At 38.2% G+C, this 24602-nt stretch overlaps 1 protein-coding gene and 1 long non-coding RNA gene across 3 annotated transcripts in view; one reads left to right on the top strand and one right to left on the bottom strand.

The window, feature by feature from the left end:
• LOC139968671 (uncharacterized) overlaps positions 1-20857 on the top strand; it is a 32705-nt gene extending 11848 nt beyond the window's left edge. Inside the window, exons 2-3 of one of the 2 annotated variants that reach the window (XR_011793520.1) lie at positions 7146-7305; positions 19803-20857. This is a non-coding gene — a long non-coding RNA (uncharacterized lncRNA). Of the gene's footprint in view, positions 1-7145; positions 7306-8968; positions 9066-19802 lie in introns of those variants that run through there. The other variant, XR_011793521.1, reaches the window with a different exon arrangement.
• Positions 149-21075, bottom strand: LOC139968669 (long-chain-fatty-acid--CoA ligase 5-like). Its single transcript, XM_071972936.1, has 20 exons — positions 20864-21075; positions 15113-15238; positions 13968-14082; positions 13321-13388; positions 12559-12660; positions 12004-12103; positions 10217-10389; positions 9828-9860; positions 9041-9166; positions 8459-8536; positions 8082-8216; positions 7124-7209; positions 6537-6588; positions 6177-6272; positions 5557-5718; positions 4266-4382; positions 3568-3711; positions 3065-3166; positions 2826-2897; positions 149-2367 (listed from the first exon to the last, which is right to left on the bottom strand). Exons 2-20 carry the CDS (start codon positions 15236-15238, stop codon positions 1756-1758), a joined length of 2499 nt encoding a protein of 832 aa, XP_071829037.1. The 5' UTR covers positions 20864-21075; the 3' UTR covers positions 149-1755.
• Positions 21076-24602: the final 3527 nt, after the last annotated feature.

Raw genomic sequence — 24602 nt, 5'->3', positions numbered from 1 at the left:
ACATGTATATGTCACTACGATATATAAGGATATTCAATATTTTAATCCGTCGATTCACTTGAATTACGTCAGCTTATTTTTAATGAGTGAAAACATGACTTGATTTATTGGACGTCTAAATCGATCTTAGAAGAAGACAAAAGAATCGTTTTTACCCCGTCTACACTACTGTATTCAAATTTTAGTTCTATAAAATATAGTAATTTATAGGTAAGTAAAAATTCCTGAATATAAACTCAATAATGCATTGTAACAAAAGAATATATTAAATATGGGAGTTTTTGAAAGTTTAGTGTGAAAGACAATGTTACCCTGAACTAATATAATAATATAAATAAGAATAATGATTACAATAATAATTATGATAATTAAAATAATAATAATCATAATAATAATAATCATAATAATAATCATAAGTTCTCATAACTTGGAGAAATAATATCAGGTGTGTTTTTAAATTTTGAAAAAGCCTGTATCTCGATGCATGATAGAGATTAGATATTTTAATTAAGATAAATGGTTCTCTAAGGAAGGCCAAATTGAGACAGACTTGGTCTCAGATATACCCCGCCACCTCCCCTCACCCTGTGTAATGAAATAATAAAACTTACACATGGTTTATTGACCATTGCCCACCTTTAATTAATTGAAGTGATGTTAATACATGATAATATATGAAATAGCCAATTTCAATTCCAGTTTAAGAATAGTTGATAACAGTGAAAGACAATTTCTTTTAACTATAATATAAACTTAACTGTTGTGCTATAGCAATACCAAAGTCATGAATATATACGAAGGCCGATTCTTTTATATATTGTAAATAAATATTGAAGTTAACTACATAATGAAAACAAAACTTTGATTGAGAATATTTAGAACTGTCATGGACCCCTCCCTACAGCTTCTGTTTGAAAATTAATAATACATTTGTAAATTAAAGTACCCTGAATCATGTTTGGTACAGCTGAAATGAAATAAAAAATAGAGACATAGTTGAAAATTTTCAAGTATTTCCTGAGATGAAGTTATGAAAGTACTTAACCCAAAACCATTTTCAAAAATTATTGTATAGATTTAACATTCAGTGATTTGCAAAAACAAAACTTGTTTAAAGTTTCATTTGTCGACATTTTGTGGGAATGTTCGTCGCAGTGATGCCATTATGTTACAGCAAATTGCATATGAAAATTTAAGCAAAACCCGTATACGTCACGTTTAATAATACAGCAGTTGTGCGTGATTGGTTTATTCATTATAGTTGGCAGCCGTTCGGGCGTGAATGCGTATACGTAAACGGTTGACAAAATAAATTAATGTCGTTTTTGATGTCCGCACGCGCGGGGTGGGCATTTAATAGTTTTAATCTAATGTCTATGGTGGAAGACGTTTCACCAAATCTAATGAACGAATGAACGAACTCATTAAAGCAAGGAAGGAACGAACAGACATACAGTTAACGTTCGTTTTTTTTTTTCTCTCTTTCCTTTCTCCCTAATTTACCCATACAAAACCTCTTCATAACGAATAAACCTGGTGGGATCACAACAACTGGCCTGAAATACAGTGCAGCCTTATCGATTCCACAATTATCATGCACAATAATTTCACATCGTAGCGGTTGCTATACGATACAAGGTTGAACCGCGCCATTGAGTCATTTCAGATACTAAAACTTCAGGCTCGGCTCAATGATTTTGTATTACGATGGTTAAACAAAATTTCAACTTTAAAGTCTCCCTCCCGGTAATGTTATTAATCTCCATCACCACCGGCATCACCACCGGCATCACCAACTCCGCCGCCTTCACTAGTTTCACCACCGTCTCCCGCTGCCGACGTGTCTTCATCTTTCACTGCTGAACTTTCTTCCTCTTTACTCTCTTGCTTTTCCTCTTTTTCTTCCTCTTCTTCTTTGTTTTCTGGTTCTTCTTCTTCCTTTGTTTTGTCCCCTTCATTCTCCTCAGTACCAGCCTCTCCTTGAGCCTCTTTATCACCGACCTCGTTCCCTTCTTCTTCCCCTTCTGCCTTAGCTTCATCCTTGTCTTCCTCTTGCACCGTGTCCTTCTCCTCATCTTTCACCTCTTTGGCGTTTTCCTCCCCTTCAACTGCTGGATCGTCTTCCTTCTTGGCGTTACCATTAACCTCTTCCACGTTGGCAGCAGCAGCCGATGCCGAACCATTCTGGTTAGCAGCGGTGGCGGTCTTTTCTCCCCCCTGTTTCTTCCTCTCGGCGAGTTTGACATACAGACCATCCAGAAGGTCTTGAAAACGAGTCCTTACGACCGGACGCTTTGATTTAAAGGTCGGCGTCAGTAGCCCATTTTCAACGCTAAAAGCCTCGTGATTGATGTGAATGATTTTAACCTAAATGTAAAATAAAAACGACCAAATTAATGACAACATAAAGTCATAGTTTACAGTAAGGCTGGAGATAAATCGAGATACAAACTCGACTCCAAAGAAGAAAGGATTTAAGAACTGCGACAAATCGCACAACTCCGTAGTGTTTATATATATATATATATATATATATATATATATATATATATATATGGCTGAAGTTATGAAGTGAAGTGCAAATGCCGAGAATGTGAAACTTTGAAGAGACGGTAAACATTAGAATGTAGAACGCTCTTCAAAAACCGTCATGTTCAAGAAAAAATTATGTAGTGGCCTAAAGATCCAGTATCAGTTTCCCTGATAAAGTTGCTTTCTAAGGGTGGTGGTGGTGAGGAGGGGGTGGTGGTGAGGAGGGGGAGGGGGGTCCATATCTAGTCTTCCACTATATTTGTTAAATTACATGATCATGCAATCTATCATACCTGTTCGAAGCCTTTCAGTTGGGCCAGTTTTGCAGTTTGGTTCAGCATTCCGAATACGAGGTCGTTCAGCTCCTAGTAATTTAAGATTGATATAAAATATCATTATTTTCATGAATAAGATTGATATAAAATATCATTATTGTTGTTTTTTTCAGCCTCCGTATACCTGTGCATAATTAAAGTATAGTAACTGTCCGTCTGAATGCCATAGTTCATGAGGCTTAATTAATATACTGTACCTGCTTTTCACACCAGTCTTTGCTTTCGCCTTCCCAGCCTTTCTTTGCAGCTAACGCCTTTAGCCAATCTTCATCAAGGACCACGATACCTACACAGCAATCCTAGGGAAGAGGTAAATAGAGCGACATATTATTGTAACCACCGTGAACAGATGGGAAATCCATCCCCCACCCCCAGAATGTACCAGGAGACTCAAATACTCCCCCCCCCCCTTCTTCACCACTGGCAGACAGAATATAAAGTGTACAGCACATGAATATGAAACATGTATGTGCGCTACAACCTAAACAGGCGGAGATTCTACAACATTGTTTCAAAAGTTGCAAATTAATGCATTCTTTGAATTTTAACACCCTCCTGTTAGTACTACAATATCTCAGATGGGAAAGGAGACCACGCTCCCTTTATATACCCCTCCTCGGGACCACATAGCATTTTATCGCACCCTCACCTCCCCACCTGCCCCACCGTACAAAATGGTGTTTGCTTCCCTGTCACTAACCTGCAAACTATCTCCATGGACGAATATTTGTGCGACACCTTCAGTTCTCACGTATTCATTCTCAATTTTCTCTGGGGCGACGTATTCTCCCTGGGACAATTTGAAAATATGTTTGACTCTGTCGACAATCTTCAGCTGTCCATTCTTAGAAGCAAAAGGGGATGACAAAGAGAAATTAATTACTGATAGATGCGGTCTTTAGGAAGTTAAAAATGTCCGATTGTCAGGCCTGAAGAGAGAGAGAGAGAGGGGGAGGGCAGTCAGGGGGACTACATCCCCGAGGAATGGATACATACTGTGGGTCAAAATAGTATGCAGGGGACCCTGATATGGAATGTATGAAGAGGTTACAAGGGGGCGGTGACATATAATTGTCTCTGGGTGTCCAGCTGGGTCTCGCTGTTGGTAGTAACATTATAATAATGATAAAGGAATAAACAAGATTATCTCGAAAACGTAAGATGCATTTCCTCACATTTTATATTATATATAACAGTATACTTTTCATTGTAACCCTCTCAACTATAGGCTCAGACATTGAGGGGCGGGAGGTGAAGTAATATAGAAGTATATGAGAAACGTGCAAGAGTTCAACTTATGAAACAAATGACAAAATCGTGTACATCTGCATATCATCACAATATCACAAAATAAAATAAAAACCTTGATATCTGTAATGTGACGTCATAGTTACGTACCGGTAAGAATTGCCCCACGTCTCCTGAATGTAAATACCCATCTTCATCAATAGCCTCTTTAGTCTTCTCTTCGTCTTTGTAATAACCTTTGAATACGCTTCCTCCTTTGATACAGACCTGTAGAAAGTAAAACCAAAAAAAAAAACAGGATATGTTTTTTCTCCATTTCAAAGGCTGTTAAAGGATTGGTTCAGGTGTTTGACATGTCTATTTTGTTATTTTATTATGAAAGAGCACAAAAAGACAAAAAGAACAGTGAAGAAACTACCATGATAGCATCCTCTGTTAAGGAGATATGACACTTTGAAGATATCAAAGTTTCTTTGAAAACGACTGGTGTAGAAAGACTTACTGTGAGGGTGTGATGTCATATCCTCACTTCCTTAACATTTGTGAATATATTTCTTTAAAAATTCTTTACATTTTTTAACACATTTGAAAATAATATAATCAAAAATTCTTCCGATGTTTAATCTGAAATACTTCCTTTGACAAATATGAGATCTCTTGATATATCTTTTGATTGAAAGTCATGAAATCTCACAAAATATTTAGAGAAAAAAAACAAAGACTTTTCAGGAATGTGAGGATGTGACATCACAGCTAGTCAGATTTCAGCAGTTTCTACACAATCTGATAAAAACTTTACACTTGAATATCTCTTTAACCGAAAAAGATATTTGAACAGTTTTTTTTCCTCACCATTGTGTTTCTTTTATTGTCCTCTTTCATATAACATAAACATGTATGACAACTGAACCAATCCTTTAAGAAAAGCCCCCCCCCCCCAACTGGTTTGAGTATTTCTGAACGGCGATACTTTATATTTTTACTATTAAATCATGCTCTTTCCTCAAGAAAGCTGCAGAAAGATTATGTGCAAATCAAGAATAAACAGTACAAACAACTTGTCATAAATATAAGTGTATACAACGAGAAATCCTGCTCAAGCTACCAATAGCATTTATATGTTTTGCTCTGAAGTATATACCGAGTCATAAACACTGGGGCCATACAGTAAGTATATAAGCAATTATGACGTTGTCTCAATTTAAATAACGTGACTTCGGTATTCCAATAACTTGACATTTGTGTTCAAAACCTCGCATGGAATGATGTCTCTAAAATTTAAATATATAATTAAAAAAAATGACATAATTTCTGATCTTAGATATCTCTCTTTCGCCACTAATTCACAAAACGTCAAAGTTTTGTACATGCCGAAGAAGGATTACGATGCAGATTACTTACGAATATTAATTTCAAAAATATGGTTTTAGTAAGTAGTTACCTCACCCTGGCCGTTGGAAGCAAAGTATTGTAGATCAGGGACGTCAACCAGTTTGACCTGGATACAAGAGATGATGCATCCAACATGGCCGTCCGATAGATCACGTGGGTTTGTAATTGATGTAAGAGTCGAGGATTCTGTTTGACCGTAACCTTCAACAACCTGTGACGTCATGGCATTAGAGAAAACATGATATACAGGGATTATAACATTGTAATGTATTAATATTCGCACTGAATTAATATGCTGCGTGAGCATACGTAATTAAATAGACATCTGAAGCTGAAGGCTAGAACGCTTATGCCAATTAGCAGACGTACACACAAACCTAAGTAACAACGTAGGGTCATGTGACTTGCTCCATGTGACCAATTTACCTCTCATTGTACTCGTTATAGGATATATTTCATTAACACCTAATCTTCTAGTTAAAAAATCTTAATGAATATATAATGTTATGATTGCATATATAAATACCCACCATCCTGGCGAAACTATATAAGACAGAACCCAGGATTACAAATCACCAAGTGGCAACTTTGGCTCGAAGACCGAAATAACATCAAATCATATCGGTTGTTAAAATTTAAAGCATATAGAGTACAATGCTATAGTCTTACCACACATCCAAATAGTGCTTTGAAGAACAATTTAATTTCCGGTGAGATCGGAGCAGCTCCCGTGGTCATGATTCTTACATTTCCACCTGTCAACATCTATTACGAGAAATAAACACAAATGAAACGACTGTTAAAAAGACTATCGTTAGGCATGCTGGTCTTATCAGGAAGCGACAGTCAAAATGTGAGAGAGGCATTGCTAGCGTTGCTATCCTCCGCTCCCCCCCCCCCCCCCACCTTTGTTGTCATAAATGAATAGTTATAGCTCTTTTTCAGACATTGGCGGTTACAGCCGTTTTCCATAGCTGGCTGTATCATGGAATTACTTGAAATAACCAAACTGAACGGATAATAACTTACCCTGGCTTTCTTTAAGAGCGCATCCCATGGACCATTGTTTCTAATAATTCCCCTAAAAAAAAAAGTATGAACATGCCATAGTAATTCTTTTTACATGAAATCCTTTGCATATAGCAACTTTAAAAGATACGATGTATTTTACCTAACATATTATGGTGGTTAGGACGGGACGTGGGTATTTAAATCAGGCCCAAGTGAATGGCTATCTTAAATATCAATTTTTTCTCGACATCCATCTTGATATTTTGAACGAAGCAAAAAATTAAACAATTCGACACGAAGTTTCTTTTTATGTCCATTCTTGGCATCCGTAAGTAATTAGTATGATTAACTTGTTAATATAGTTCGATGAGATCTTCTGAATATCTATATCATGTGTTCTTTTAAGGTATTTGTTTTTAAAGATTAAAACAAGACTTGAGAAAGGATTACCTTTCAATTAATTTCGAATAACACTAGGGTTAAATTTTTGTCGGAGAGAAGAGCTGAGTGGAAGAGATTGGGGGGGGGGGGTGGAGAGGGGGACTAGAGGTGGGGGCTTTCATGAGTAACTATAAATAGCATTTATATTTAAATTATCGACTTACTTTTGTATTTCCTTCTTTTTAGCTTTGATAGCTGTGTCGAAGATACGTTTAAACACTCGACCTTTCTGAGACACATTGGCGTTGACCTGGAACGGAGGATTCATACCACATCAGAAAATTAAAAAGAAAAACCCAATTAGAAAATTCTATAGTCTTGATGATCGGTGGATTTAGACCTTTCCGTAAGTATTAATGCGTTATGTCTCATGAAGACAACTTCTGTACTCTATCCATCGAATCGAACGTATAGCCCAACAGTGAAGGTTTGGACCTTCCTTAGCGGCGGGTCTTGAATCACGGCACATGCATGACACTAATGTCCTTAGCGCAGCTAGGTGAGGATTTCCGCATCTATAGCGGAAAGTTTACCGGGTTCGAATCCCGGTATAATCCTGGCAGCGTTTGTACAGTTTTATATTCCCCATGCTATATGACTTTTAAACAGTGGCGTAGGAAGGTACTTTTGAGTGGGGGGCTGAAGACTGATGGCCGGCCTTTGGTAGGGGTCTAAGGGGAGGTCCCCCTCCCCTTTGGAAATTTTTTGCATTTCCAGGTGGCCTCAGATGCAATTTGGTGCAATATAGCACACTTCAACACCCACTCCATTTTGTAAATAATTTTGCATTTTCACCTGGCCTTAGATGCAATTTGGTGCTCCAAATGAGATTTTTTTCTGCCAAAATGTTTTCTGCTAAAATGACGAATGTTGTTATCATTTATTGAGAAATGAAAAAGGGGTTTTCTGACTTGCGAAGCGGGGGAGGGGGGCGGAATGATACTTCCGCCTCCATATTTTTCACTGGGGGGCTGGCGTCCCCCAGCCCCCTGGTTCCTACGCCCTTGCTTTTAAAAGATTGTATGTCGGTAACATTACAGTGGGGTGAACGTGGGGTATAGTAACAACTAACAAATAAGATACAGGAAAAGTAAGCTAGCCTGCAATCTAAACGTAACTCACCCGGCTATATATCCTGGTCATAACCCTTGGGACACACGGAAAGAACGTGGGACGTAGTGCCTGCAAGTCATCCAGCAGAAGCTTGGGGTCCCCCTGATAAAATCCGATTCTTGCGCCATGCATAAATATGTTCAGCTGAAGAGAATTGTTGAAAGCAAAATCATCAAAAGTTCGAGTCTGTTTGTATAAAATTCAAGTCGGCAAAACTGCCAGGGAGACCTTGCACGTGTTTATGCCCCTCCCACGGAAGTAAGTATTGCATATTCAGTATATTGTGAATAAACATGTATTAACAACGACGGGTTTTATAACAAGCTATAGGGTGATTTATTTATGCATGTTTTATTGTGAAGATATTGGTCGTTGCGATGACTTACCTGTGCAAATCGTTCGTAGACATGGGCCAGAGGTAGGTATGAAATGTAACAGTCTCCTGTGCGTACTTCAAATACATCCTTAGGGGAAGGAAAGTCGATATAAAATCAATTAATTATAGTTCATAAACACACAAACACACGTATATATATATATATATATATATATATATATATATATATATATATATATATATATTGAATGTGTAGCAAGTGGTATAAAAGATATATTTTAAACTAGTTAAGATCAACACACAGAAAAATCCACTTCACGACCGGTTTCGTCCTTTGGGACTCATCAGACGAAGGTATGAATCGAACCTCGGACCTTTTGTCACGTACCGAAGTCCGTACCACTCGACCACAGTGATTCTACTGGTGTGTGAATGCGTATAAACTGGCTTTGTGTAACTGTCAATGAGGGCGTATTAACCCCAAGTGTTACGATTGTACAGATTGCACCCCTGGTGCTTTTGAATCTGACAATTTACACAGCATTACCACTTTTCATAGGCAAGCCAAGCCGTAAGACACCATTCAGCCACTCATTATTCGCCCCGCGAATGCATACCGCGGTTTACTTACCGAAATTACACCCAGTTGTCCACCTGCACACGTCATGAAGTTGCCGTGGGAAAGCATTGCACCTTTTGGGTTACCGGTTGTACCACTGGTGTAACAAATGGTACACAGGTCATCTTTTTTGGGAGGCTATGAAATATAATAATCAACAACAACGAATTGACATTGACATATTCAATGCGGAGGTTTTCATTAGTCTAATTGTTGGATTGAAGAGTGCGACGGTAACGATGAAACATGTAAGAAAAGACGGAATAATTATATATGATTTAAGAAAACAGCATCGTGTCTTTAATGCCATTGATAAACTGAAACTGATCAAATTGTTACCGCTGGTGTCAAACCTCATGCGACCTCAATGTTGTGTGTACGTATCAATGTCTAGCAGAGGCTACATGCGGTGTCTACACATCACCTAAGGAGAGGGGAAAGGGTTTTGTAACTCGAATGTGCTTTTTGAACCTGCACGTGCTTTTTTTTTTAAATAAAAAGTTACCTTTGTGTTTGATTATGGTGTGGCTGCGTTTGTGTAAGAGTGTGTGTGTGCGGGGGGGGGGGGGATGGGTTGGGGAGAGGGATGAGATGGGAGGTTTCCTGAGATGCTTTCACCGTTGCTACACCGAGGTCGAACGTTACACCAAGGAGCATTTTCAGTTCGCATATGCGACTAAGAATATCAATGACAAATGCTTAAATGCAAAGATACACTTATACAGTTAATGATGTGCAAAGAAAAATGAGTCGTTCACACACACACGTCCGTAACTATATAAAAAAGTAAACTACATACCACTGGATCTAGCATATCATTCTCGCCGTCTTTCTGTTCAAGGAAAAGGAGAGAAATATATTGAACAAGTACCACCAGTGGTGTAAAAACTTATGCGACCCTCCATCTTCCTTTCCTTTCTCCCTGCCCCCCCCGTCTCCCTTCCCCTACTAGGAAAATTAAAGATGGTGAATTAATCAACACAATAACCTCTAGACTAACCGACATGTCAAACAGAATGCAACAAACGTTACTTTGCCAGATTCCTTTTGTCGCAGTGTAAAGCTGGCTTAATACTCTGGTGGTCTGTTAAATTTGCAGATCCAACCACCCTCCACCCCCTTCTCCCCCACCCCCCCCCCCCAACTACCTCAATGTTATACTAAGTAAAACCAAACCATTTTTTTTACCTCAATGTCGCAGAATCGGTACAGAGCGATTCCTTTCTCTGCACATTTCTCCTTAAATTCGTCTGAAAATGTCTCCATAATAATGAAAGTCTTTAGGCTGGGAATCTCATCGACCTGTTCAAGAAGTACTGCAGCTCGCTTCTCATTGTCGCAAATAACAAATTTGAGTTCAACTGGTAACAAAGGGGGATACAAAGTACATAATATACAATGTTAGTCATAGAGTATGATCATACAAAAAAATATGAGTCTAGATTAATTCATTGCTAATATTAGAAGGAAAAAAATTGTAAAAAATAAACGTTAATCCACTTTCTTTGCATTTTGTTTTCAGTAAATTAGTAAGAACAAATGATGTGATGCAAGTGAATAAGACGCCAAAGGATGACTCAAGAATGAGTTGATGGCGAGTCAATCAAAAAAATCACAACACATTGGTTAATAATAAGTGCGGTGGGGTCCCCACAAAGTATAATCCAGTGCTGCGATGGGTAATACACATCACTTCTTATAATCCAGTGCTGTGATACCCATTACTTATTAATACACGTTATTTATTGGTGATCATTTTAATGCAAGGCCAACCTCCATTAAACTGCTGCTACTGAAATTTACGTATATCGCTTAATTTAACTTTATTTTATCTCCCTATCAGTTAACTCAAATTGTTTCCACCGGTACAACCAAGAATACATTGGCCTCCACCTTCCCTCCCCACTCTCCCCTTCATTGTATCCTTTTTTCATAATTACTGACGATGTCCAGTGAATTCATACGTATGCTTCACGTAATTTGTACATGCCCAATGCCAGTGTGCGTTACGGGGGTGGGGGGGGGCAGTGGCGTAGTCAGCATTCTATTGTTAGGGGGCAAGATTTTTCTTAAGGGGGCTAACCCCATTATGGTTGAACGTAGGAAATACCAAGAAATATATGTATTAATGGGCACCTCGTCTGCACAAATACACATCCAATGGTTCAGTGGAACAAGACACACTTTCACTTAATTTACCTCTATTGCAAAGACAGTCGTCGTGGTTTAACAATAACAGTAATGCAGCGTGTGTAAATGAATAAATAATTCCGCACATTATGAAAAGGATACAATGAATAAATTAGCTACTCTAATTCACTACATGCCCAGATTTCCACACAAACAAGTTTCACTAGGCCTATAGGGCCTATAAGTGCAGTGAAAATTCTCCACGAGTGGCATCATTGGTCGCTGAAAATGCACATGGGTTGCTAGCGCTAGTCTGTAATGGTTGTACAACCGGCCAAGTTATTGGCGCTTATTCTGTAGGACGATATTGATCAACGGTCTCCGTATGTGGGTATGATGAAGGCCCAAAATGTGTAATATCTCGGTCTGATTACCAAGTTCTGACCTTATATGAAGTATGAACATGAGCCCTGAGGTATGAATACTTGTGATTAGAACTCGAAAAAATGTAAACAAGAAGTATTTTGAATACATCACTGGATTTCATTGGGGGGGGGGGGGGCAAGACTAGCACAAAGAAAATTTGGGGGGCATTGCCCCCCTGGCCCCCTCTGGCTACGCCACTGGGGGGTGTATTAGTGGCGGGCTTGCTCCCATGCCGACGAACCCCATTTGCAAAATAAGTGAAACTGCCAATATATAATAAACATGACACAAAATAAGTACTCATACTTAATTGTTAATTCCCCACATCCCCCCCCCACATCCCCCTTCGCCACCCCAACCCTTACTCAGAATTACTTGCTACGGGGCTGATTGGTTATGTAAAACATGAAATTGCGTACCTTGGTTGCAAATGTATTTACATGCATCTGGTCCCAGTGTGTCATAGAGTGGTACTAAGACCATGGAGAACATGTTAGCTGCTTGTTCAGCCAGAACCCACTGAAAAGAGAAATACACACACAATATCAACATACAGAAAAGTCTGTAATTAGATCACACGATATAGAGAATATTTCATGAAAAACCATTATTTTGTGATGAAATAACAATTTTGGATTATTGTCAACATACAATAGTAAAATGGAATTTATTTTAAATTTTTTATGTATGTTTTTTTATTTCTTTTTATTGTTCTTATTTTCATCTTTAATGAGGGTAGTCCTGCTCAGTGTAGAAGTACTGCTCTCCAGAGGAACCCTCAATGACATTCTGAATATAATTAGCATAAAAAACTAAACAAACTTAACATGTGAACATGTAAAGAACCATTTCAAATATGGAAGACAAAGTATTGTTGAATTGAAAGTCCTGAGCAAACTCTGTTTTGATTTAGAATCATATCATTTCCTATAATATCATATCATATATCATGTTTTCATCGTACATATTCTTACCCCAACTCTGTTGGAAGAGTAAACACCGACGAAAGTTTCTTGGCCCGGCGGGAAACCGTTCTTGATCAACCCAGAACCAAACAGCCGAGCTCTTGCGTAGACCTGGGGTACGATAACAAAAAAAATAATCGTTTCAAATGTATACTGGCGGTATACTGTATTTAATAACTTTAGAGACACTAGTCACACTACAACAGTAAAGCTGTACGAACCTATAATACATTGCGGCATGTACGTGACGAGTACTAGGCCTACAAAGATCTTCGATAACTGGAACTGGAGGATTCGAAAGGAAGAGGGCAATGACCTGAAGATGTTAAGGAGGGCGCAATGCAACATTATTACCAAATTGTCTTCTGCAGGTAGAAAGGAGTTCATAGTTACAGTAGACGAGGAGTGATGTCGATTGATTTGACCCTCCCAGAAGTCAGACAAGATTAAATATGCACCTTGACGGGCATTGCGATATAGATCTGTGGGCCTGAGTGGGGAATGATATTGTCTGTCTGTCCATTTGTGACGTCATCAATTTGTGGGGTGGTGGGGGAGGGGCGGAGGTGTTTCTGATTGCCAGTTTGCAAGACTAGGTGGATTGAATATTGCGTCTATTTTCAGAGAGAAGGAGGCAACGTTAAGTCCCCTGTTTCGTCTTTGTTTTAATTCATGTTGTAGAATATTCTGTGATTTTTCTTTTTTACAAGAGGAGGGAGTTATCGAGAGTTTTGATGACAACAATTAATGACGTTAGTTACCACAGTTTACCTGTTCATACGAAAGCCATTTATACGGCTCGCCTGGTTTGGGTCTCCACCCGAGACAAGGAGCAGTCTCTGTGCGGGAAATAAGAAAATTTAGTGAAAAATTATAGTTAAGAGGAACAACACCATTCTTGTCAGTTGCAAATTGCACAATATTACAGAATTGCTCAAATTAATTCCCCTCTCATTCGGGTAGCTAGTAACCCATACAATACGGCTCCGTTCCTATACGCTATGGAATGCTATTTCTTATCCTAAAAATTCGACGGTCTACTCAACATAGTAATGACCATAATTTACGTCCTTTTTAAGGAAATTCACACAAGAAGAACCTGTGCACGAAAAAAACCAGCAACCGAACGACTGATTCGTTCTCACCCCCTAATTCCCTTTTAATCGAGACTGTGATCATCGTCGGGTGTATATCACTATATTTAATTACGTCCTTACATTAACAACTTCAGTCCAGAGTTAGGCAGTTTCAACATTGTAACAAAACGCAAGAGATCCTGAACTTAGGTTTTCTTTCAAGATTTATGTACATATGTGCATGACAAACATTTTGGAATATGTTTCTTTCCTTTAAGAAAAGAAAAACATTCCAAGAAAACCAAAAATAAAACAAGTACTACTGATGATTACTGTACTCACTGGAGATGTTTAATCCTCTTTGAAATCCATCGTAAAGCGTTTGGACTCCTTCATAATAATCTGTAGTTAAGTTGCCATCTTTAACTAATGATGAGACTCTGACGCCATTAGAATTCTATGAATAAACATGAGTATAACAAAGTGAGGGGGTCACATGAGGAAGGAACACTCCCACCTCAGAATTATAGAGATATAATTAATTACTCAGGTATAATTTATTCATAAGATTGAGAGGATGAGGTAAGGTGAGGCTGTAGATAAGGTGAGGTGTTATGAGGTGAGATGAGATGACATAATATAAGTTGAGGTGAGATGAGGTAAGGTGAGATGAGATGAGGTAAGCTGAAATGAGGTGACATGATATGAGGTGAGATGACATATTATAAGTTGAGGTAAGGTGAGATGAAGTGAGATGAGGTAAGAAGAAATGAGGTGACATGATATGAGGTGAGATGAAGTGAGGTGAGATGAAGTGAGATGAGGTAAGGTGAATGAGGTAAAGTGAATGAGGTGAGATACAGTGAGGTGAGATGAGGAAATAGGATATGAGGTAAGATGAGGTAACTTTAGGTGAGGTGAGATTAGGTGAGGTGAAAACAGGTAAGGAGAGATGAGGAAAGTTGATATGAGGTAAGATGAGGTAAGTTTAGGTGAGATGATGTGAGGTGAGATGAGGTAAGGTAAGATGAGGAAAGATCATATGTGGTAAGATAAGGTAAGTTTTGGTGAAATGAGATGAGGTAAGGTGAGATGAAGTGAGGTGATATGAGGTAAGCTAAGATGATATGAGGTGAAGTGAGATGATGTGAGGTGAGATGAGGTAAGGTGAGATGAGGAAAGATGATATGAGGTCAGATGAGGTAAGTTTTATTGAGATGAGATGAGGTATGGTGATGTGAGATGAAGTGAGGTGAGATGAGGTAAGCTTAGGTGATATGATATGAGGTGAAGTGAGATGATGTGAGGTGAGATGAGGTAAGGTGAGATGACGAAATATGATATGAGGTCAGATGAGGTAAGTTTTGGTGAGATGAGGTAAGGTGATATGATATGAGGTAAAGTGAGGTGAGATGAGGTAAGGTGATATGATATGAGGTAAAGTGAGGTGAGGTGAGATAAGGAAATGTGAAGTGAGGTACACTTACTTCAAGTTCAACTGTTTGGTTTTGAATGTCAAGTTTGCCTAGTCCAAGTGCCTCTCTCCTGTCAAGACATCCCGATGACTCACCCGGCAGGGCAGTCTTGTGTTTCTTCAGCTCCACTGACGTCATCTGCATAGTGCATAAAATTAGCATTTAATTAAAGCAATCATGGCGCTCAACACGACAATAGTTCATGTGTGAGACAATATCTTATGGAATATTTACATATAAAGAATTATGCGGGTTCCCTCTATTTACGTTGATAATTCTGTAGCTGTGAAGATTCGAGAGGAACGATTTTATATTGACAAACAAGATATGCACGTTAGTCCAATCGTTATCCATTTTATGTTGCTACTTGATACACTACACTATTTCTTAAATCCTTTATTCGTGATGTCGGTCGGTGAGGAAGGGGGGGGGGGCGGTGAGGGTGACTGACCGACCACGACAGTAATGTTCTGTGCTTATTCAATCCGTTCTTCAATCTATGGATTATCTTCACCCAACTAATAACAAGCAAAATGTCAACTTGACACCGAATATCAGATTATGGTACCGTCAAAGTACAGCACAAAAGTAAGTTAAACACTTGATAAATGTATTGTGGTTCTCTCAAATTTGTTTAGTTCTTTTAAAGACGCGTACAAGAAAAAAATTCTTTTGATTGTGTTTTTAATTATTTATTCATTATTCATTTATACATTTAACTTCTGACACTCATAATATGGGAATTTCGTTGACTTCAAATATTTGTAAGTACACAATAGCGAACTCTTTAACTTCTTTGAACGACTTAGTAAATAAACTGGTTGATTTCTTTCATTCCAAAGAATTCGGGGTATGCTAATGAAACACAAAGACTTGCCACAGATTTTTCTCGAGTGGTTTACTGCTCCATTAGTTCTTAAGGTGATAACAAAACAACAACACAAGCTTGAATTCTGACGTTAGAATGACCATACCTTAATCCAGTTGAAATGCTAGTAGTGTGCATGGCGATAGCCACAGTGTACGGCACATATATCTAAACTAGCAACTCCCTGTAAGCCTATACAGTGACAAACACGTGACAAACCTACGTACCTGCAAATCAACCATGCATGACACCCCCACCCACTTCAAAGTTTTGGCAAATCTATATACAGTTGATATAATAGATACCGAAGAATTCGTTTTACTGCAATTATACAACAATAGTTTATTTATACACAAGAACCACTTGTTTTTGGCACAAGATCACGTTTTCTTCCGTACTCGTAAGGTATGAAGCATAATAAAGGAGTAATTTTTCGTTAAATAGGCCCTCTCGCTATTCACCCCCCCCCCCTTTCCCCCAATAACGGCGAGGGCCATCTTTTATTTCCCCGGGAACAATCACGCGTAAACAGGCAATCACTTTGAAGTATTTCATTTCCCTTTGTGTTATTGATAGAAGAATTTATTATTCTCATTTATCCCATACTCTACGGGTCCCTTATCGACCCGGGGCAAGGGTCTGTACTCCCCTCCCCTTTTTTCGTCGGGCATGCATGCCTTTCCACTCCCCTCCCACAAAACTTTCTCATCATACGGTTATGTAAAATAGTGAAAACGCGTCATGTCACAAGTGTTAGCTTTGGTTTATTTTCTGCTAAAGGGCGATGTTTCCTTAGCATTTAAAACAGTACCGTAATTATTTCTTGATGTAGCCGCGCTTACGGGGAGGTGATGGGGGAGGGGGGGGGGGTTACACGATATTTACGTAATTTGGAGTATTCTTGGAAAACAATTTTTAAGAATGTTTAAGCAGTTTATCACTTGTGATAAAGTTGAGTAATTTCTTCTCAACTTCCGAATATTATCCCTAAACTTCCGAATCGAGAGCTTTGATATGAAGAACCTTTGTATAAGTGCATGCGTCTTTACTAAACTATTTAGTTAATATAGAAATACTAAGTTGCCGATATTAGTACATTGACCCATTTTTTGGGCATTGGCCCAATTCTCTTACCAAAAACAATAAATGTTCTCTCTGTTTTATTTATGCAAAACACCTACTCTATAGGGGTCCGTGTAAACACTGCTATACAAAGCCAATAGCAATATTGCTATACTTTTGGACGGTAGGCTACACTTCTGGGTTATACCAAGCTGTCTTACAATATAGCCTTTCAGTTGATATGCTTCAGTGTCATTTTTCCTCCATTCAAAGACAAAATAATGGCAGAAGAAGGCCACAGAAGAAGGCTAGAAAAAGTATTCGAATGTCGTTTCAAAGAGAATACACTTAAATTTGAAATCCAACAGCCGATGGAGTCTATATCATACCGTATTAATCCAGCCTACATTTCTGTATCACTGCATAGCCAATGGGCTAAGGGGAGGGGGTGCAGGTGGGATGCATATTCTCTAATTCTATTAGAAAATCTCTAATGGATTACTCCAACGTCCGCCCTCCCCCCCCCCCCCCCCCCCTCTTCATCCGACACTCCCTCACTACTTATGATTACTGTTAAACATTGAAACATTAGACAAGGAAATGTAACAAACCGTACTGAATTTCTCACACCACAGTGCAATCGCACTTAGCCAAAAACATACATCCATCCCCACTCCTCCACCTCATCTCACACCTCTCCCCGCTTCCAACCACCCCCTCCCCTTCCTAAACAAAGTACGGTTTGTTAGGCGCTACTTTATATTCATCAATTTACATTCTACCATTAAAGTTCTCTATTTATTAGTTCACGTTACTGAAATATGATACTAAGGGGACTCATTATCCTTCCGATATATTATAGCCTACACTCTTGTGTAACCACAGATTATTCATTAAGCAAAGAAAATCAAGGACCACGAAGCGTTCTACTTATATAAACTGAGCATTTCAAACAAAATATTGTCAAACCTGTTGATCAAGAGAGTCGATGCCAAACAAGTTACGGTATAGTAAATGTGACTGAGTCCAAAGCGTGAATGTCTCGAAGAAACTTTGGTTGAAAGCAGATAAAGAAGTGTATCTTCTTCTGGACAAAAGGAATCATGAACAATCTAATATAACTCTAGCTTATTAGAACCTCTCTTTTTAAGTAACTAGGTCTTGTCGAGTATGTCAAACAATTTCAAGATCATCGTTTAAACTCACAATAACTGTATCAGATCCGTTTTAATGAGCCAGAATCTGGAACAAACTTCGTCAATTATTTCTTGGAAAACCAGTTTCATATCGTGATGCACGAGTCGGTTTAATATACAAACACACACACACACACACACACGCATGTCTGTAGTGGTTTATCAAATGTCGATTCATAATGACCAGTAAAGTATACCAGCATTTCTTGATTACAGTACTATGATGAAGGTTGTGTGTCTGTTGTCTTGAAACGTTTAAAAGTATATGGCCTTAGGCATAATAACATAGTAAGAAATGGATCTATATCTAGGATCTTTATATAAATATATATATATATATATAAATGAAAATATATATATATATATATATATATAATATATATATACATAATTTATATATATATATATATATGTGTGTGTATTCTATATATATATAAGCCTTATATATATATATATATATATATATATATAAGTCTATATATATAAACCTATATATAAGTCTATATATATAAGCCTACTGTATATAATTAAGCTATATACATAAGCCAATATATAAGCATATATTTAGAAGCCTATATAAATATACGTACTGATGGACAAATATTGCCAATAACCATGCAAAATGGTCAAAATTTATAATACAATGGGTCAAGGTCACTCTTTAAGCGCCTGTTAGGTTATTATATTTTAATATCGCTTGACTGGGAGTGGAACCTATTGTACGTTGCACTATGACTGAAACAATGACACGAACGGGTGGATAAGGACGCAACGTGAAAACGATCAAAATGGAAAAACAAATTATTGATTATTGAATTGTACTATAAAGCAGGGGAATAAAATAATATCGAAAGTGTGCTGCAGATTATGGATTATGTATTAGGGGACGGTTCAATTCAACATCAAAAACGTTTCAAATGCGTTTCATTGATGTGATTTTGTATGGACTATATGCACGTCCAAATAAGAGGCTGAACAGATCCGCATGAGGGTGAGAGGCCTCACAGAGGGGTTACAACCCCTGGGCCAGCCTGATGGGAGGAGTTTGAGAGGTCCAGGAAAATATGGGATAAAGAACAGTGTATACAAGCCTACTCTCATTTTCATAATATACTTAAGGAAACATGAAGAATATAAACAGGCGTCCTCACCCGACCTAGCTGTCGACAGCCTCAGGGGGGGGGGGGTAGAGGGAGGCGGGAAGGGGCTATGTATGTCTATGAAACAGAATAGATATACACAGTAGATATTTTACCTTGGACCCAAAACCCTGAGCTGGCTACGCCTCTATGATTCCATTATTTGTCACAAATTGTTCATCATGTGTCATGAAAGGAATCTCACCAATTACAGAGGGAAGAATGAGTCACATATTTCCCAGAAAAGCAAAATTGTATTATTATGTATTTGTAAATGTTGCAGATTCTTCTTTAAAGTTATAATTTTATCTATATTTGGGACTAAAGTAACAGAGTTATACGTTTTCACTTTTCAAATATCTCACCTCTCTATATACCGATCCATGTACAATAGTTCGACGGTGTTTCGTGATGGTTTTATTTGTCTCAAAATACAGTTTTAATACCACGGAGAGGGTCAAAATGAGTTCGGTGACTAAATACCCAGTAATAATAACGAGAGGGTCCGGTGGAAGTGGGGGAGCTCAAGGGTACTGCCCATGTGTCCGGGGTAAATAGAAAGGTCCGAAGAAAAAAACGGATAAAGAATAACGTATCAGGCTATGACTTCCATCGTATACTGAAGGATCATATAACGGAGATGGCAAAGTGGAGACCAGGTGGCATAATTGTCGCCAGCGGCCCGCCCTGAGTCTGGACTTTCCTTCCTCGGTTACCAAATCGAAGCAGCTTTTCGAGCTGACTATTTTTTTTCTTCTTTAAATTTATCGATTATTTTTCGATACTAGAATTTAATTCTAAAGTAGTACATTCCATTTTGACTAAAGTCAAGTTTGCTTTTTTAATTTTTTTATTTCACAATTTTTTTTAAATACTTTTTTTTATTGTATTAGAAACTGCGTCGTCGAGAATTGAATCATTATCTTTGAAATTAAATTGGTATACCCACTTGGCATCTCTCTTTTCCTTACCGTCGACCCCTGAGATATGATAGGGGTTAAATACAGAGCCTACAGTGGGCTACACAACTCGGGGAAACAATATTTACAACCACCGACACCAGGGAACAGAAACACGTGACTGACCTAACACATTGAAACGTGTGAACCAAACATTACTTCAACGACCTGATCGCATTCTCACCACCAGAATTAATAAAACAGCATAATACGCACAGGTAACTGCCTGTTTTACTTCCCTTTAGTCAACCCATGAACGTTTACTATATAGCTATACCTAAAGAATTACCCCTTTTAGCCCATCGTCACATACTTCACTGCGTGTGTTTGTAGGCCCTTCCTCAAATCCACTCGTTTGCATACAGTATATGCTAAAAAATATTCACTCACATGCAGCAATAGGCGTAACACACTACCGAGAAAAGCACACACCCCTTCAGCGTTCTCTTTGCTATGTATACATAGCTTATAGTTTAAGCATAGTGCCTTCCACAATTAATATACTAATTAATATTTCTTAGCCAACAGTTAAGTCTTACCTCGGTTTAGCTGAAACTTTTTTGCCGGATATAGCTTCAGGTCGTTTTCCTCCTTTATGCGGAAGATATTTCGCTGATTTTCCACAAAAAAACTTGCTAGCCAAGCGGTGAAACAACCCGGTTACACAGAAAGAATTGATCTGTGTAGATGATGAGACTACTTCACGTAATACAACTACCATGCACTCATCCGTTTGGCATTTACATTGGGTACTATACACAGCCGTTGAACTGTGTTGTGTATAGATTCGCGGATCATTGGTCTTACACAATAGGGTTTATAAATGGATTGAAAAATACAGTAGTTTCCGAATAACAATTAGAAGTTGCGATTCGGGCAGTAACTTTTGTATCCATTATTTGGAGGTGGAGAGAGACGTGGGGTTATTACTGTGAACACATTATGCCTCATCTTAGTCGTTATCTCGCAACCTCTAGTTTCATGTACACCTTATCTGTATTTCTGCAGTTGAATTGAAACCGTGGATGGACTTCGCGGTCCGATTTTGAGCAGTTCATTAGAAGTCAGTTTTGCTGATGGGGGAAGGGAGGGTTGGGTTCTAAATCTGAGTACACAAAATCTCACATTCTGAGGTATTTTGGGAGGAGGAGGGTGGGGGGGGGTGGGAGAAGAAGCCATCTCAATGCGTGTTTTCTGATGCATTTCGGAAAACAAACTTCCGAAGCAGATGAAATGTTTCTTATTCTAAATGCACTCTGACCAGGTGGGTTTGGTAACAGGCGACGAGACCGAAAGTCCACGAGACCGACGGTCTGCGAGACCGAAATTAAAAAAGGTCCGCGACACCGAAGGTCTTCGTGACCGAAACTTTTATTAGGCCCGGCGAGACCAAAACTATTACTAGGCCTATAAAAGTGGTAAGACAAATATTACTACCGGGTATTATTACGTTGATAAAGCGCGTAATTAAAAGCAATTTACATCCATTTCTTTTCATAGTGGATACCAGTGACATGCGCAAGGGGGCTGGGACGGCTTGCATTCAGGTGCTAGACCTCTACCAGTGGCGTAACCAGATGGGGGTTGCAGGGGGCGAAAGCCCCCGCTCTTTTAGTCTCAAAAGTCAAAATTTTAGGAAGTAAATTAGACGTTTGGTTTATTATGATGAAATTGTGTCAACTGTTACGGGCATAGGTTAAAAGACGACCCATAATTAAGCCCGATTTCATAGTAAAATGGGATAATAATGACAGTATACGCTATAACAAGGGAACATGTTGAGGTTTTCGGTTTTATAAGGAGCCAAAATTCTTAGACTGTTCGAATTTCAAATAATATTTTTGACATGTAATGTGACAATGTTAAAAAAGTGTTTTAAATTGGTTTTCCCTTTACCTCTTCAGATTTCGTCGCCTATGGTTGCCAAGGTTTAGGTCTTCTAATTACCTGCTTCTCTTTATTAATCAAAAGACACATTTTGAAACTTTTCAGTTGAGTGGGAAAATACTTGTAATTTTCCGGAAAACGTTTTGATCAAACAGTTGTTTCTTTCTTTTTTGCTTTCTTGTTGATGTTCTAGTATGTGCACGGAATCATGAAATGGTGTCTTCAGGCTCCGGTCACTTGGCTCGGACCTTCAGTCTGGCCGGGCTATCGATGGACCAACGGTCTCGCGGACCATCGGTTCGCGGAAATTCGGTCTCGCGGACCTTCGGTCTCGTGGAATTCCCCCGTGAGTTTAATGGAGAAAGCTGTCGTAATTGAAAGAAAGAAATATATTTTCTGTTGCCCTGTTTTGGTGCGAACGATTTACGGTTAAATCGCTGCGACCGCCCATATCAGCATGTTCATTTCACAAATGTAATCTTTATATTCTTACCGTCCACTCCTAAACCCTATGTCTAACGGTCGTAAACAAAACAGACAAATTTGATTGGCGCATGATCTGTTGGGCGGGGCTTGCAAATTTTGAGTGAAGTTTGTAGAATCTACGAACTCGTTCAAAAATCTGGCGAATTTTATTCAGCTCAAAATGTTTAACGAAAGATAACTCAATTAAAATAATGATAACTAATATGAAAATTGCATAGAACGGTTACATTGGGACTTAAAGCTGCATCTTTCGTTGACATCGTGAGGATGGATTGAACCAATTATTTGAACTCTTTACTCGAAGAGATAAAATCGAAACAGTATGGAATAGGAAACTTGGAGAGGAACGATACAAACTGACCGTAGGATTGGCGGACTATGACCTTGATTGGTAGTGATCAAGCGGGGGGGGGGGATTAGGGCTGAATCATTGACCCCGTTACATGTATATATATATATATATATATATATATATATATATATATATATATATATATATATATATATATATATATATTTGTTAGACTTGTAGAATGCATTGAACATATATCATTCTGATATAATATGTTCGCGTACAGTAAATACATGACTTTCGGATAACAGTGAAAGACAATTTCACTGTTGTGCTATAGCAATACCAAAGTCATGAATATTTACGAAGGCCGATTTTTTTATATATTGTATATAATCTTGAAGTTAATTACATAATGAAACAAAGCTTTGATTGAGAATATTTAGATCGGTCATGGACCCATCCCTACAGCTTCTGTTTGAAAATGTATTAAATATCAGTTTCAAACGTTTTGGTAAGGTATAGTAAATATGTGTAATGTGCATGCACATTTCTAATATTTTCCAATGCAGTTGAGTTCTGTGTTTATATTTCGCGTGTGTCTTGCTCTCTGTACGGGTCTCTGTACCAGAACAGAGATAACTGATCAAGCTGGAAAGTTACTCTCAATGCTAGTCCAGTTTTGGCCACTAGTATTTCCTATTTGATCGACATAACCCGCTTATACATACAGTTATTCCAGATATGCAGATATAAAGATTTATCTGGCCATAAAATGCCAGATATAACTGGATTATCTGGATATTCTTTATATCAACCAGATAAAGTTGTATATGGCCCAGATATGGATGCAATAAAATTTAACCAGATCAAATGTTATATGGGCCATATAAAACTTCATATTATATCAAGTTATATCTGCCCAATTTTTTATCTGGCCAGATATAAATTCCAGATCTGGCCCAGATTGAAATTCCAGATCTGGGCCAGATCTGGTTGTTTATATCTGGCCCAGATCTGGGATTTCGGTAAGGGAGGCCACCAGGCAGCTTAAGAATTGGTTTGACTGTAATAAGCTTACCCTCCACTTAGGGAAAACTAATTACACCATTTGTTCATGCAAAAGATACAAGTCACTCCTGTTATGACATATTTTCCTTTTAATTGTGTTACAATCTGCAAAACGTCAAGTCTAGAAGTATTTAGGATTCATTATTATTGATAAGCTTTTCTGGGTGAACCACATTAACTATCTCTGTAAATCCCTGGTTAAATATATTGGGGGGGGGGGGGTTCACAACCATAAGGGGAATTCTCTCTGAAGCCATTGCAACTCAAATTTACTATTCTTTTATTTACTCTAAGCTAAGGTATGCCATTGAAATTTACGACACTGCCAAATTGTCATATTTCTGACCGCTTCAAACACAAAATAGATGAAAGAAGCTACTTATATGAACGAGCCTATAGACGTTACCCGACTAACCTCTTATACAGAGAAATTGATTTGCTTATGATAAAGGAAATCTATTACTATTGTATGTATTGTTTTGTTTATAATCATTGCAATAACAAGTTACCAAATGTTATATCTGCTGTTGTGAGCCATTCTA

This window comes from Apostichopus japonicus, chromosome 6 (assembly GCF_037975245.1).
Source record: "Apostichopus japonicus isolate 1M-3 chromosome 6, ASM3797524v1, whole genome shotgun sequence".
Classification (NCBI taxonomy): Eukaryota; Metazoa; Echinodermata; class Holothuroidea; order Aspidochirotida; family Stichopodidae; genus Apostichopus; species Apostichopus japonicus.
The sequence above is the reverse complement of the archived record's forward strand: the minus strand, read 5'-3'. Positions and strand labels throughout refer to the sequence as shown.

Coding starts and splice junctions, on each gene's coding strand:
- LOC139968669 (XM_071972936.1), bottom strand. CDS start 15,238: ATGACGTCAGTGGAGCTGAAGAAACACAAGACTGCCCTGCCGGGTGAG. Junction 4,383..5,556: donor CTTCCAACGGCCAGGGTGAG/GTAACTACTTAC, acceptor TACTTTCTACAG/GTCTGTATCAAAGGAGGAAG. Junction 3,167..3,567: donor TCCATGGAGATAGTTTGCAG/GTTAGTGACAGG, acceptor CCTCTTCCCTAG/GATTGCTGTGTAGGTATCGT.